Below are 17,185 nucleotides of genomic sequence, written 5' to 3' on the forward strand. Positions count from 1 at the left end.
GAGAACAGGCCCACTGTATTCTCCATTGTCTGCCTGTGAAATATTAAATCATATTATTACATATTAAAACATTTTTTCTTCTTGGAGTCTGCCCTCCTTCTCTCCGTATCTCTGTTTACACACTGGCTTCCTTGCCAATGCTTTTCATGCACGCGTAAACAGCTCTCTCCTTTGGGAGTTTAGGTAATGAGAACCAACAGGAGTCTCCCCCTCACACACTTCTCTCCCCTCTCGGTCTGTCTATACGCCACATAATATGTTAGACTAACTCAAATGGGCTGCATCATCTCAGCTGGTTAGAAGTAATGCACAGTGTCGATGCACATTAAAACCAGTGATCTTCCATTTAATTATGACAGCAACTGAAAGAAACAATGGCATAATGAGTTGCTGCTCTTAAACGAGCTGTCAAAGGCAATCCCCATCCCTGCAGTAGAGACATAATAGAGAAATAGCCTCACTCATGGTCAAGCCTAACAGCCATCAGAAATAATAACAAGATTATTATAAGGTTATATGGACCATCTTAATGTAAGATTGCTGTGATTTAATAAAAGACTTGCTCAAAATGTTTAGGCTTCAGGTCAATTTGGACTAGAATAAGGATTCAGTAACATACATTTTTATCCATATCTGTTATAATGTTCACATTCTGAACATCTCTGTACGTTGCTATGTTATTAAAACACAGGGGTTCTGACACCCAGAAAAAATAATAACGCGGGTGGATACCATTGAGAAGGGAGAGGGAATCTGTAAGGACATAACATGAATGAGAGACTTCAAAGGGATGCCGAGCACTGAACAAAGAACAATTATATCCCGTCCGAGGAGCACAAAAGACCCCGGCAGCTTGGCTAATCAGCCCCTATCCACCGCAGTCAAGGACTGCTCGCACACATACACGCCTACACATAAACACATCTAGACAAACACACTGTTGGCCACAGATGAAGAGAGTAGGAGGCCCTGTCTTGCAGATGTGTTTTCAATGACGGAGGAAGTCAAACCGAAACCAGCTAATCCAACATACTCTTGGAAATCTATAAAAACCCATTAGGAGATTGGGTCACCTATCACTTTTGATGACAGTCAAAACACTCACTATCCTCAACTTATAACGGCTTGTTTACATATAAGATTGGCAATTTTCATGTTAATAAACCCCACTAATTTAAAGAAAATGTATGTTCAGTTCACAGGCCATGACCAATGTGATTTGAATGTAAATCTAGGTCTGCTGTATGATTTAAAGCCGGCTATCCCATGTTCTTCCCTCTGAGCCTCGTCTCACAGTGTATCAATAGGATTACAGAGCTCCCATCCATGTAGCAACGACAGACCCTGACAGAGCTGCAAAGATCCAGAAGAGGCATCATCTCGGTAGTGGGGCCAAGGCTATATACATCAACATCATCTTCTAATTTCTTTATGGTAGCATTGTATTTTTTTAAGATAGTGTTTTAACATAAAATGCAAAATCACAACTGCGCTGCAGAGGATATTTGCATAATGTAAGATTGTCAGTAAAAAGTAAATTTACCTGGATTATGTCTTATCTTTAGTTATCTTGTGTGTGGTTACTGAAGAGCACATTTAACACTCCTCATATCTACAGGTCAATAGGTAAATTGATATGTCAAATCCTATTTATCAGCTCATTAATCATTGCAGAGTGAGTGAAATATGATGAATAATGACATTGTGTATTGCTCCGGCCGGCCCGCTGTGGAAGTGTTCACACACACTTCAAACACCTGTCCAGTATGCTGTTGCACTGCTTCAGGCCATTTAATTAGACGATGCTAAAGCCTCACCCTTCATTTAAAACCTGCAGACTGCTCTGCATGCAAATGACAGGCACTGATAATATTGCCCAGATTTGATTATATGGTTCATTCTTCCCACTGCCCTCTTTACTTCTCTTTCTCCCTCCTCCTGGGAGTAATAGTAGAAACTGAGGCCACTCCATTTACAGAAACATGTAAGCCGCTAAGAATACTCCACAAGAAACCAAACGACGGCAGCAGCAGCTATCTGCGGAGCATATGGTGTGTTCTTGGGCCTGCATGTTGGCGCCATATGGCTGGTTTGGGTCAAAGATCTGTTGTGGTTGCCCCCCTACGTGGCACACCTTATGGCAGGTACAAGAGAAATATGTTGAAACAAGGGGTTCCCACATCTCAGCATGTTGGATGGTCGATGACATATTGTGCAGTATAAATCAATCAGTCATCACAGACACAAACACTGATAATAATAATAATCACATTTTTCTTTCTCTAAAAAAAATGGGTCCAAAAATGAAGATACCACAAAGATATATGGAAATTAGAACTGGTCTCTTCCATTGTTACTTATACTGAAAAGGAAAGAAAATCCTGGATTGTTTTCCATTCATTTGCTGTTGTGATGGATACAGTTTTCTAACATCAGGGGAAAAGCCGAGGCGCCTGACCCCTTCAACCCAGGAGAGCCTTGATGACACGACATACGGCACCTATGACATACGGTATGTATGTATGTAATTAGTAATTAGGTGCTGTGGTGCTAGAGATTCAATGGTGTTCCCTAGGAGAGCAGAAAACATAAACAAACAAACTAATTACCTTGGAAACAACCTCCCACCTCATCTGCGACCCGTGGCCCTATCTGCTTTGACCTTCCTCTACCGAGCATTATGGCAGAGGGAAGAGACAACACTCACGCGCAAACATGCTCCACAAATGCACACAAACAATTAGCTTCCACTGGTTTTATATGTGTATTTTTGTCTCCTGAATGAGGTCAGATCTAGACAGGGCCGCATTTAAAGCAAGAGGACGCTCATGTTCATCTGGTTTAAAGAACATCAGAGAGACGTGTAAATGCATTTACTGGGTGTCACATTTATTTTAGTCGCCGTCACAATACATCCACACTAATAATGATTCATCTGGCTTTGCATATGTAAGGCTGTGGGAAGAGGAGTTATTTTTTACTAAGTGGAGTGAAAGATAGCTTAGTAGAAATCTTTGGGGGTTAGATTGCTCCCATTTGGCTAGTGGTGTAAACATTGGAAGGCGCTGCAGCACCACCTTCTTGGCCGGAGCCCAAAGTGCACTCTGAATATTCAGAAAGGGTGAAGCTCTGAATATGCCGCAGGGACTTCTAAAAGTGCTCTGATTTAACCAATCGTCCAGAGTGAAGGCTGAAGACACTTTCCGAGCGCAAATGTACAGAAATGAATACAATTTCTTTAACCGAGACTTAAAAAAAGAAAAGAAGCTTGAAACAGAAATAGTGACCTCAGAAACAGCCATATTTACACGGTCACGGCCCATTGCTTCAATGAATGGCATTCAAAAGTGCCTTGAAAAAAAGAAGGACACACCACTTAACTGACGTAGCACCTACAGTGAGTGTGTCCTGTTTCTCCGTGTTGAGAGTGCTCGGTGAACGATAGAGCGATGTTCTGACCAGATGGACTTTCAGCAGTGCTCTGAATGAACCAATACTGTGGAGCCACTACACACACCGCTGCAACCAGAGCGGAAGCCTGTGAAGGCGCTTTAACACTCTGCATCAAGACAACAAGTCCAGACATAAAACATGAGTGCCTACAACCTCACTCACATTGTCGACATGGCGGCAATGCTTACTGTTATGCAATACAAAAATTAATTAATCGTAATAATTGATCACTGCATTAAAATGAACCCTGTGCGTTGAACTTTGATCAATGTTTTTAAAGCACATCATCTTCCTTGATAAGGTTGTAAGGTCTTCTGCACCACACAAGATTTCAGTCTTGTCAATTAAACACAGATATTACAAACAACAGGGGGCCACTGGCAATAAGCTGCACTGATTGACATTTAATTGACATTCTTGGTAATCCTTCAAAGGGAAGGAAACACCATTTCACCCAAGTACAAAGCCAGTGGGTGTGCTTTTGTGTGTGTGTGTCTGTGTGTGTATATGTGTGTGTGTGTATATGTGTGTGTGTGTGTGTACATACGATGACAGCAGGATGTAAAGTCGATCGTTGCATTATTCATTGTGAAGCCTTGAGTGATTGTATTCTCTTGTTACGACGATATGGCAGAGAATGGCCCCAGCCATGTAAATCAATGAGCATACAACAGCTTCAATCATTGCTCTCGCAGTAATAGAGGGCAGAAGACGATTACCACCACATAAACCAAAGACCCTTTGAAGGAAATGTCATCAAGCAGCATGCTGCATTGTGTTGAATAGAACTGCTGTTTGGCGCCTCCCAAACATGATTACTGGCTTTGTTCAAATATAGTACTTTACTTGATTGAGGAGGACATACACTTTAAAATGTATGGTCTTTATCTACGGGGGTATATTTATGCAATAAATATCAATGCAATGACGTAAAGAGAGATACATAACATTATTTTCTATTTTAAATATGAAAGAAATGTGGAAAAGATTGCAGGGTAGCTAATTTGATAAAATGAATAAATATTTGATTTAAGATATATTCACATATGTTCTTATGTATAAATGTAATTTAATGTATTGTTATGCATGGTCCTTGTTCAATAAAGATCTATGATAATAATAGAAATACAAAAATAAAAATGTTAAATCAGAGTCTGCTGATCACACCAACCAGCTACAATAACACAACTCCAACCAACCAGTTGTACTGGTTACTGGCTAACTAAAACACCATGAGTGGTATAACGTTTCCATTTGTATCAATGGCACGAGAGCAGATTTAAACCAAACACGAGGGGCCAAATATTTCCAGTTGATGATTGTGGAAGAAATGTCGAGGAATCTCCAAAGTCATAGGTCTAATTGTCTGAACATCAAATATCATCACTCTCATGGCCAGTAATAATTGATGAGATATTCTGTCGGTTCACCACCAAAGTGGTTGATGGACTGACCCACAATTGCTAGGATTGATTAAATTAAAAAAAGAACTCAAGTTGTACTTACATAAACGATTTTGTAACACTATCCACCTTAAAAGATCAATGCTGTTTAAAATGAATTTAAAATGGGGGTTAAAGTTGGGAACAGTTTCATCAGGAGGTCAGCTGAATTCCACACTGTAAGTAAATACAAATACACACAGACACACACACAACCACACACAGGTGTTAAACATCTTGTGAAAACACACTCTGGTTGACCTGCCCAGAGGCTGCAGGCGTTCAGGTGAGAGGAGCCTCCGCAGAGAACCCATTCAGCTTCTCTGTAAATATTTTGCCTGCACTTATTCAAAATATTGATAAATCTGCCCTGTTCAGTCAACTACATCCTACATACGCTGCTGCCATAATATACCCTACATATTTGATATGGGAGCTATTTTTAAAACTTGGGCTTCAACCGTATGAAAAATTGAAAAGGAGCAGAGGGGGGAAGGCAGGAGGCACGGAGGGGGCAAGGACTATTGGAAGGAAAGGGCACGAGAAAAAGGGATGAGAGAAGATGACAGAGAAAGAAAAATAAGAGAGAAAGGGATTTACTGGAAGGATAGCCAAGTGGGAGAAAAAAGATTGGAAATGGGAAGGTAGAGAGAGTGAGGGAGCAGAGCAGAGAGCGAGAAAGAGTTGACCTCTTATTGCCTTCACTCACTCAAATGACACGGCAATCTGTCACACCAATACAGAGTGATAGTGGTGTGTAGCAGTTTGGGAGGGTGAAGGAGGGGCGAGGGAAGAACAAGCCTTTTCACCGGGCTCTCAAGCACCTCCTTATAGCCCAGAAGAAATCTGAAAATATAGTAGGCTGTGTGCCATACGACGATTACACAAAATAACTGTAACAAAATAACAAAAGTGCTGTTGGAGTGCCAATCATGGTGTGTGCAGAGAACATGTGCTTTCTTTGACAATCATAGTTCTCATTCACACCACACAAGCCTACCCTCTTGGTGAGTTGCGTGTCCATCATGAAGTTGTGTACGTGTTTCTCGGCCTTGGTGAGCTCCAGCTTCCTGGCTACCACGGCAACCACCAGAGCTGTACAGCCCGCACCCTGAGAGAGAGAGAGAGAGAGAGAGAGAGAGAGAGAGAGAGAGAGAGAGAGAGACAGAGAGAGAGGGGATGGAGGAGAAAAGAGAGCACTCAGTCAGTCAGTAGAGGAGGAATTGGTAAATCAGGGGCTTTTGGCTGGAGAATTAGCCGAGATGATTGAAGGGAACGAGGACAAATATGAGGATGGGAGCCGTGCGACAGAAGGAGAAGTGCATGTGAGCGAGGCGAGGATTAAGAGGGATGGCTCTGTTCAAGATCCACATTTCCTCATGTTGAGCGGCGAGCCAAGTCTATTTTCAATTCCAATCCATCTGGTGTGAGATCCCTTCTATATCGCCTCTATATGGAGCTAAGAAATATCTTACTTTTAGATTAAAAAAAACACATCAAGGATTGACACCACCTAATTTTATTTAATTGGATGCTGTCGATCTGAATTACATGGTGTCGGTCTTCTCCTGTCACTGGAGGCTCGAGGCCTGCAGGAAGTGTAAAAAAGTATGAAACACCAAATGGTTTGTCAGTATTCCAGCTCGATCCACATGGGACATATGGCAAATTCATTTGGGAGAGAGTGACAGCAGTCCCTCAACCAGAAAGACATGCTTGGGTGGAGAAGAGGAGCAGGAACATGGGGAGGAAGACAGACTTAATTAACTTTCAGATTAGACACTATTTTCAGTGGGGCTGTCGAGCGCTCACAGGTACCTCTGAAGGGGTGGATCAGAGAGGAAAAAAAGGAGGTGAAGATAAAAAAAAAAGCCACGAGTAAATATAAAATGGAGAAGGAAAGAAAAACCAGGGGGTTGGAGAGAGGGTGCGGTTCACGAGGCGAGGGGGTGTGCAGAGAATAAGAGGAGAGAAAAAACGGAGAAGAAGGCAATGTTAATGGGGTCACATATCTCCTGATAAGTAATGAATTAAGATTAAGAGTGTTTAATGAAAATGTATGAGTGCTCTTCCTTCCTGCTCGAGAGTGTGTGCAGAGAGAGTAAAAGAGATAAGGAGGGAAACGTAGTGAGTTAGAGAGCGAGGGCGAGGGGGCATACAACATTTTGAAGCGTGTCGGAAATAGCCAAGACTTCACCGTGCACACTTTTGAATGATAAGACAGGTTTGCCATAAATAACTTTAGCTGGGTTCAGTAAAATGTAACGCACAAACAGGCATTAGTGCCCACGTCCATACACTCATCCACTCTATTTGTGTTTATTCAAAAAACTATGAATAAAATATGATAGCGCCGATGGAAAACCCTTAGAGCAAATTCATACATGCCGGTGCTTCAGGGAAAAGACCCCTGGATGGATTTCTACAGTACAGTATGTACAAGAGCTGGGCAGCCTGCACTTATCCAACTGTGCGTGCGAGTGTGCGTTTGAAATTGTCCTCCTCGGTCAGAAACAACGGGGTGCTGATTAGTTTGTCGTGGCAGGCTGTGTGTGTGCGTGTGCATGTGAGTTTGTTTGTGCATCCATTTGATTTCAGCAGGGTTCCCTGTGCAATCTCCAGAGTGACACGGCTGATGATGGCTGCTGTGATTTGTTTCATACGCCCGGGTGTTTCCTTCGCTTCCTCAACTACAGTGCAGCAATCTACGCTGTCAGAAAAGGAGGAATCACCCATCTGTGCTCCTTTGTAACATCTAAAAAAAAAAAAACAGCATCCCTATAAGCCTGATGCAGTTGAAAGAAGTTTCTCAAACACACACATTTTCCTTAATTAGAGTGCATAGTATAAACACTAAAGAGGCAGGCAGAAGCAAACATGTGTTTGAAATGGCAACTACACTCTCTTCAACCTGATGGCCCTTCAAGAACTACAGAGGGCTTATATCAAGAGGCTTTAGTCAATGGCAAACATAAGTGACACGTTTTGTAACCAGTATATAAACGTTTCATATATATATTGTAGTATGCAGATATTAGACCATTTTAAGAGTTCAAGGTACAATTTATTTTACATTTATAGCTTTGTATATGAAGACATATTTTATATTTGATAAAATACAATGTTTTCTATACAAATGTCTGTTTAAACATCAAGCACTAATCAAGATGAGTGCTTGAGTTGGTGAGCAATATATGAATACATTAAACAGTCATATTTGCATATAACTACAATAAGTGTGTCATAACATCATACACACATGAATATATAGGTGTGGGAAAAAACACACATGAACTGTAACATACAACATGAGTTGTAATTAAAACAACAAACACCCTTTGCCGTATAGAACATCAGCATGTCCACCCTACCACCATCCATCCACCCACAATGACACACACACACACACACACACACACACACACACACACACACACACACACACACACACACCACACACACACGACACACACACACACACACACACACACACACACACACACACACCACACACACACACACACACACACACACACATCACACACACACACACACACACACACACACACACACACACCACACACACACACACACACACACACACACATCACACACACACACACACACACACATCCTCGGGCGATGGTATATTCCTTCATGTGTTGTCATAGTAACTACGGCAAGAATTTCCTATAAAGAAACTCATTACAATAATAATTATTATTATAAGGAGACAAATCAAATCCTGTTCCCTGGCCTCGACCTTTTACCCACTTTAAAAAACGTCTCCTCACAAACCTCAGGCTCGACCTGCATCCTCACTACTCCTCTGATGATCAACGAGAATAAGCCTCTCTGAAGAGTGCAACGAGAGTGTGTTTGTGTGACAGGAGAGTAGAGTGTGTGTGGGAGTTACACTAAAAGTGAATGTCAAGCTCTGTGTCAGAGTTGTGTGGGGGATGCAGTCTGTAACAGTGGGCTCGGGACGTTCTACATCCACCCCCTGTTTTGTCTTTGTGAGTGTGTGTTCACATGAAAGAGTTGTACTCTAAAACTGGATGATTCACCCTTCAAATAAGGGGGTCTGTTTGTGTGAGTCTTTGTGTACGAGTGTGTTTATTTGCACATTTAATGGGCTTCACATTATAGGAAGTAGGGGTGCTGGAGTTGGACAGACACATTGAGTTTTTGTGGGGATGTTATAAAAAGATAGAGAGAAATATGGACACCAAAATAATGTGATCTATGTGTTCTAGCCAGCGCTGCATATTATTGTTACTTATAGTGAAATCATCTCTAAAACGGCACTAATATTTACAATAAGTGAGGTTGCTTTTTTGCTGTGGAAAATATTGATTTACTTTTTGATTTGAGAGTTATGCCGAGGGCCTTTTTAATTGCTCTGTTGATTTTTCTTCAACCCTCATCCAGCAGTCTATGAACAGATTTGAAAGGTTCTTAATATACAACATCTTCAATATTAAGGCATGTTGGTTGCTGCTTGACTTCAAGTACAAACAACATCATACACACTCAGCACAAGTGCATTACGAATAGGCATGTGCTGATGTAGAAATGCTGTTTCACCAGCTTTTATTGTTATTTCAATAACAAGAAAACGAAATTCAGAGACTCTTCTGCGTGTTTCTTATCATCACTGTGATAGTGGTCACATTATCACATCTAATGTAACTTGACTAATGGCAGCACTGTGAAGGAGTGCTTATTCAAATGTTAAGTAGTGTTTTTCTTTTGTATGAGCACATTACCTCCACAGGCTCATCTCTGCTGCTGGCATTGTTAAAGCTTATGTGCAATGATTTCCTCAGTTTTCTTTTTTAAAAGGACAATAGTGACCTCCGTGGCATTATCTAGTAAATGAAAAAATACATTTCAAATGTCTCATCCAGGTCTTTCTCATCTTTTTGTAGGTATGCGATTTCGTGGCACATAAGGATGCTGCAGTAAACAAGTTATATTAGTTATACAATTACATCATTTATTTTTTTAAAACGGCGTTATCTCTAACTCAGACACCCACTGTGTAGTGAATTTCATCGTTTTAGCTGCGCAGAGTCTTCTATTACTCACGGTACTCTCCCCACTGGCTATATAAAACATGTGGCACACCGTGTCCTAAGAGAGGAATAATCCCAGGTAACATATTATCATCATCATTTCTTAGCTCTTTCTTCTTCCTTTCCTGACCTTATTAAGAATCAGCCAAAGCCGCCGTAATTAGAAGCACATTAAATTAGACTTTACTTGACATTTAGCTGTGGAGCTATTCAAAAGAAATCTAGCTTTCTTTCATTTGAAATGACAATCATTTCCAAAGTATTCAAAGCAGGTTGTGTTAACATGAGAGCACGTACAAATATGAGGCTATGTTCAAATTATTATGTTAACTTATTATAATTAGTTGACCAATTTAAAAACTTGGTATTCGCTTACACGAAAGGTTGCAAGGAAGAATGAAGAAAAGGTCAGTGAATTAAAACATATACAGGAAAGGAGACAAAGACAGAAAGAAAGCAGGAGAGACAAACAGAAATGAAAAGTTGAAGAGGGAAGAACACCTGTGAGGGATGCAAATAGAGGGAGCAGGCGGCTTGAACACTGATACTAACAGATGGATGGCACATCGAAATAAACACATGGCCTCAGGGAAGGAGAGACGGACAGAGAGGAAAAGGGAGAGAGAGAGAGAGTGGGAGGACATGGCACACTGAAAGGTGGGACCTTCATTATGCAATGAGGACAGGCAATAGCATGAACACACACACACACACACACACACACACACACACACACACACACACACACACACACACACAAACACACACACACACACACAGGCTCTTGTTTGCGTGCCTACACACCCAAGCGCACACACACGAGCACAGATGCAGGCTAATTCAAAGAGAATTGCCCAAATTACACAAATGGCAGAATTTCTCTGGAAAATGACAGCATGCTCTCTAATCTGCTGACCTTTGAACGAGGCAAGGACAGCGCCTCAGGGAGGGAGAGCAAGAGGGAGGAAGGGAGGGAGGAAATGCACTCACCATGATCCCTGTGAGGAGACAGACTCCTTTGCCACAGTAAGTGTGAGGAACCATATCTCCATAGCCGATGGACAAGAAGGTGATGGAGATAAGCCACATGGCTCCCAGGAAGTTACTGGTCACATCCTGAGCGTCATGGTACCTAAAAAGAAACACCGTCCGTGTTCAGAGAATAAAGTCAGTCAATAGTGAAATATAAATACATAAACAAACAACTTGACTGGCCCACTGGTCCTGTCTGCTAACGTGGGCGTCAAACCTCAAACACGTGACCTAAAAACACATAAACAGCATCTCTTTCCGCCATCGTTCCTGCCCTGTGCACAACACTGTTGCCATAGCGACTAAACCTGGTGCGCATCTGAAACAAAGTTGTTTTCTCAAAACCCATTCAACAAAAACGACCTGTTAATTGTAGTCCTGATTGTTGACAAGAGAAACATTTGCTCTAAGCTAGATGTTCTCTATTCTAGCCTTGTGACACACTCCAAACTCTCAGATTTCACCCTGTTTGAAGCAGTTTAATTGAGTTTTGTATGTTTTATCTTTCGATAATTTTATTTGGATAAGAGAGGAAATGCCAATTAAACTTGAATGTCGACCAAATAATAGCTTCCCAGCAGCTGGGCAATGATGCATTTAATCAAGCTTATTAACCAACTGACATTTTCCCATATTTCCTTGATTATCTCCAAAAGCGTTTAAACTCATTGAAAGTGATGGTCACTACTTGCTTTCCACTTGATGTTACATCAAGAACATCATTCACATAATCAGATTATCAATCTTTAAATCTGAGCAGACAATTTAATTTACAATTCAAAAGTGGTTTGAAATAAGAGTGAGAGGACACTGTCAGATATTACATTTGAACATGTTATGTTATGTTAAAGGGGGCCTATTACGCGTACTTTCAGGTTCAAATGTCTATTTAGTGCCTCTACTTTGACATATTTAGATACTTTAATGTTCAAAAAGGTATTTATTTTCTCATACTGCCTGTGCTGCAGCATCTCTTTTCACCCTCTGTCTGAAACCAGAGCCCAGTCTGCTCTGATTGGGCAGCTGGCCGGCTCTGTTGTGATTGGTCAACCGCATAGAGATGTCTCGCTCCCTATCACATACAATGTGTTGGAGGACTAGCCAATACAAGCAGAGTGTTACGTAGTGATGTCACTATGTGATGGAAGTAAACAATGGAGTCCAATGGAGGCGTTTCAGGTAGAGGGGGGATTGTGTGGGAGAGAAACTCCCTCTGGATTTCAGCCCGTGCAGACCATTAATATGCACACATTTGTTTATAACACACTACAGGAAAGGGAAACCCCCAAAAAGCATAATAGGGCCCCTTTATCAATTTATACTTAGTATTTAAGTCAAATATATTCGTCTACCTATGTACATAGAAACAACTTTCAGGATATCACGGGGAAAATTACTAAAATACATTGCAACGTATTAAAGGGATTTCAACCCTTTATTTTGCATTTATAAGCAGTAAATAATCAATTACTAAATATAAATGACGAATGAATGATTGATAATTAATACAACAGTCATTATGATATAAATATAGGTTTTGGTATGTATATGTATATTTATTCGTATTTAATGTGTTAACGAAGAATTTTTAATCACTAAATACTTTCTCACTTTCCTTGACAACCTAGCAATCATCAACCAATTACATGACAAGGCCAGCAGCAGAAAGGGAAATGTAGTAACTGCACATTAAGTTAATGCACCTTTTGGGAAATAAGCTTTTTGATTTTCTTGCCGAGAAATAGATCTGAGTAATGGTAATCCCCTTGACATCTAGCTCTTTTCCCCAAATTGTAAACTATTATAGAATCATTTTTCAAAATGCTATTTCCCCATGTCAAATAAACTAAACACAACATGTGGTAATCACATTCATAAAAAGTTTTAAACCGGCCTGTGGATGATTGTACACATGAATAAACAGTAAAAACATGCTCACATTCTGCTCATATATGTTAATATAACATACAGCATGTTTTCCACTGTGTTACCAATCATTCATACCTGTTACACTGCGTCATAGGGGAAGGTATGGTTGACAAATGATCCAATATAAATGTCCTTATATGGGCTTACAATTACATTAGAGTTTGCTGTAACAAAATTACGTATTTGGATACTGCTTAAAATAAAGTGTTTGATTGTCTTTCAGCAGACAATTATGTTGTGGATTTATGAGAGGAAATGGACAAACTAAGTAACAACTCTATCGCCTGGATCAAATTAATTGTACAACTGGTGAGAAAGCCTCATAAACTCAAGTCTAAAGATGGATTATGTTGCACACATGTCCCAGATCACATTTCCTGCCAAATGAATTGTATTGCTCAGTTGAATCCCTAGTCCAATCACAGTCTGTCACTCTAATGCATGATTTAAAACACAACACTCCCAAACGGAGCAGCTTAGCCACTGACCTCTCACACACTCGCACGGTCCAGGCAGCGATGATCCACAGAGAGATGCTGAAGACCAGCAGCACCGTCCCGGGGCAGATAGTCATGAGGGTTTTCATTACAAACCGTGTATTAAAATGCACCTGCAAGACACACACAAGTTCAAACATTCAGTATAGCAGAGCTGATAAATGGCATTGTAATACACACGTTTTCCATGTGTATTTCACACAGACTCGATGTTTTACTAATGAGTTTTCTGAGTAGCGTTTGACAGCGGCAGCAGTCTGAGAATCTTCACTGTAATTGGAGTCAAGATCAGGGCTCGCCCTCTGACTCGGGTCAAGCTATATAGTGCCTTTGAGTAATTGGCCTATTTCAGTGTAGTTTTTATCCGTGGCTCATTTGTTATCAGCTACTGGCAGATGGAGGATCTGAGAGCAATGGGTGACACCATGAAGGGTTAAGCAGCTGATAAATGAGTTGTCATATCAGAGCTGCAGCTTCACCTCCACTCCCTGTCACTACAGCCTGAAGGGGCAGAACAGTGCCATCGCAGATACGCTCTCATAACGCTAAATTACCAATATAAAATCTACTCCATCTCCTATCCTCCTCCTCTGTGTAGTTTGCATACTTCCACCACACGCTACATCCCTACTTCCTGATTTTACAAGAACGCTTGTCGTTTATAGTCATTACAAACGTGGCACCTACCATTTATTTCATTGCTTGTACATGTTTTTCCGCGCTCGTATTGCAATCTCACTCTACTCCTTTTCTTTCATGCCCCATTTCAGGCGTACGCAGTATCTTGTTCTCATTTCACGCTCCTGTCTCATATTGTATTATGAAGGATCCACCAAAGCTTACATCTAAGTCTCCGTGTGCGACAATGACAAAGACGAGAAAGGGCATTTGAAGTGGGAGATGAATAGAATCCGTGTGACTAGGAGGACAAAGCGGCAGAAGGGACTTGAGAGAGTTAAAGAGTTTGAGGCCAAGAATGAAAGGGACAAGGCGGTCACAGATTTAATTCTGAGCAGAACGCTCTTGACCTTAATACCTTTACAACCCCCTCACATCTCTCTGGTCAGAGCTTTGACAGACACTCTTTGAATGTGTACTGCAGATACGCACACACAAAACCCTTCTCACCTTATTTAGGGCGCCTATACTCCTGGAGGAGGCGTCGGTGAAGAGTTTGCTGTGCAGGAGCATGACTCTGGCGATGAGGTAGAGGCGCAGGAACATGGGCACGCTCAGCACCATGTCCAGGTCGGCCTCGGCCTGCGACGGCGCGTACGAGAAGGCCAGCCGCGCCCGCCACTGAAACTTGAAGTCTCCTGGCACGGGATGCACCGCGGACACCAGCAGCTCCAGAGAGATCAGCAGAACCCTCTCCATCGTCATGGCGATGCGCCAGTCGTCGGCTCCGTTGTCGATGACGAACAGCTGCAGGGACAGGAAGCACACGAGGAGAGTTTAAAGAGGGAAGGAGTTGCACTTTTTTTTGACTGCGTCCCTATGCAACCTTTTCATCATGTTCCTCTCCTGGAACGGGCCACTCGTCAGAACAGCTGAGTGATTTGATGATTAAACAAACCAGCAGCAATTTAGAGTAAATGTTTATTTTCCTGAGATGTAAAACACCATCCATGCAATCAGTAATCTATTCAGCGCTTTGGCTCATTTACATATAACCTAAGATTCTTCCTAAAATAAACCAAAGTCATCTGAAGCAGCTTTTCCTCAGAAACAGGCTACTTCTGATCAGACTCACAATATATTTTCTCATAAAAAAAAAACGTTGTTTGTTTCCCTGCCAGTGCCATGAGCAGGACCACTTAAAACATGAATTGAATTGCAGTTTTCCTTCTCTGTATGTTGGTGTTTCGTGGTCATAATTGCTGTGGTTACTCTTGATATTGTCGCCAAAGCTGTTGTTATAAGGAAGTGGCAAGGTTTCATTAGAGGGCCCTCCTCTAGACGGCGGTGACAGGAGCTGCTGGGGGTGGGTGGGGGGGGATGGTGTGGCTGATGAGAGGGGGAAATAGATGGAGGAAGTGCAGAGGAACTGAGGAGAATTCGGAGAGAAATTTGCCAGTCGATTTTAGATTACAGGAGACCTGTTAAAAAATGGAACTGTTGAAACAACTTCAAACATTCATCTGCTACTCAGTAGTATGTATCTAATATATATATATCATTCCAATAACTTGTATATAGACTCGTACTGCACTATTCCACATCATCACTTTATTTTATTTTATAACTATTATTCTTTTTGTATTGCTCTTGCTCTTATTGTTATTATGTTATTATGTTGCATTGTTGGAGAAGCCTGTGACATAAGATTTTCAACTACATAATTACTCTGTAGCTATGTCAGATTGACAATAAAGAACCTTGAACCTTGAACCTATTTCCATCTGTTTATAGCACTAAGAAGGTGTTAATCTTTTCTGTTGAATGGGTTTCTTCAGAAAAACTGAAAAATAATTGCAAATTGTAAAATGTTTGAGGCATTGATTGAAATTGGTCACCTTTATTACATTTTTAATTGCTAAATATTGCAATTATGTGCACTTTTACAACACTGAGGAATAAATGATGAACAAAAAGGTCTTCACGCCTGCAGTGGCACAGCGAGAGAGACGAGGAACTCCCCTGCTGTAAATCTGTTTATCCGGGTGTTATACTGCCCAGAGAAACAGCCGGTGCTAACAATTGCTCTTTACAACATGATTCATCTCAAGGGCTTTAAGCACACACAAACATTTATTTAGGAAAACAATAAAACAACAATGACAGGTCAAACGTCAGACCATGACAGCCGGCTGCTGCCACGAGGACCGAAGCTCAGCTGCTTCATTCACCACCGTTGAATTCACACATTGCATATTTCATTGTTATCTATATGTGGCTCAGCAGGCTGTACGTGTTTCCCTTGTTCAGCTGTTGTAACACGCGTGTGCACGCATGTAGCCAACATGTTTACACACATATGTAGCCTACGCACACGCCTTGAGTCATTGTGTAAGCTATCGTTTGAACCAAGGGTCAAACACTGCCTGTATTATTTAATGATTTTAGCGAGCGTGCATTAGTGTGTGTTTGTGTGTACTGTATTTGTGTGTACTTGTGTATGCCTGAGTGAGTTTGAGGGAGAGTGTGCAGTCCCAGCCTCGTCATGGTGACTGTTGCCAAGGCGACAACATCAAAGAGCAGCCAAGCTTAATTAGGATCCCCAGCGAGAGAGAGAGGGAAGGAGAGAGCAGGAGGAAGAGTCAAAAAGAGAGAAACGCTGTGAGAGACAAGGCTAGAAGAAAGGAAGAGGAGATATAGGGAATAAGACGGAGAGGTGTGTGTGACAGCGACTGAAGAGGTACACAGAGAGGAAAGCACAGACAGGTTGTCTGACACTTGCAAAGGTTTATGTGCGAGTGTGTAGTCACATTGTCTGGGGACACAAATCTAGTAGCATTGTCACATTACGGGGACTCACCTCCCACTTGGGGACAAAAAGCTGGTTGCCCTAAGGTAAACTACTGAATTGATGCGTTACGACTTGTTTTCTGGATAAAGTGAGGCTACGTTTCCAGGAAATGAATGTAAGTCAATGTAACAAAAATATACAGAAATACGTTCCTGTTTGTTTACTTGTTGGAGAGTAGGTCACCGAACGTCATGTATATTCATTATGACTTTCAGATCAGAACATTGCTTTTCATCTGCAAACCAGTCATCATTCATCTTCATTCAGCCCCGTCTGTTTCTTTGT

General features: G+C 41.4%; 1 protein-coding gene across 2 annotated transcripts in view; it reads right to left on the bottom strand.

The window, feature by feature from the left end:
• kcnn3 (potassium intermediate/small conductance calcium-activated channel, subfamily N, member 3) overlaps positions 1 to 17,185 on the bottom strand; it is a 46,347-nt gene that overhangs the window by 5,244 nt on the left and 23,918 nt on the right. For both annotated transcript variants that reach the window (XM_034127320.1, XM_034127318.1), the window contains exons 4-7: positions 14,560 to 14,856; positions 13,423 to 13,544; positions 10,964 to 11,105; positions 5,896 to 6,006 (exon numbers count right to left, since the gene is read on the bottom strand). In XM_034127320.1, coding sequence (XP_033983211.1) covers positions 5,896 to 6,006; positions 10,964 to 11,105; positions 13,423 to 13,544; positions 14,560 to 14,856 — 672 coding nt within the window. The remainder of the gene's footprint in view (positions 1 to 5,895; positions 6,007 to 10,963; positions 11,106 to 13,422; positions 13,545 to 14,559; positions 14,857 to 17,185) is intronic.

The sequence above is a fragment of the Trematomus bernacchii genome, unplaced genomic scaffold, assembly GCF_902827165.1.
Source record: "Trematomus bernacchii unplaced genomic scaffold, fTreBer1.1, whole genome shotgun sequence".
NCBI lineage: Eukaryota > Metazoa > Chordata > Actinopteri > Perciformes > Nototheniidae > Trematomus > Trematomus bernacchii.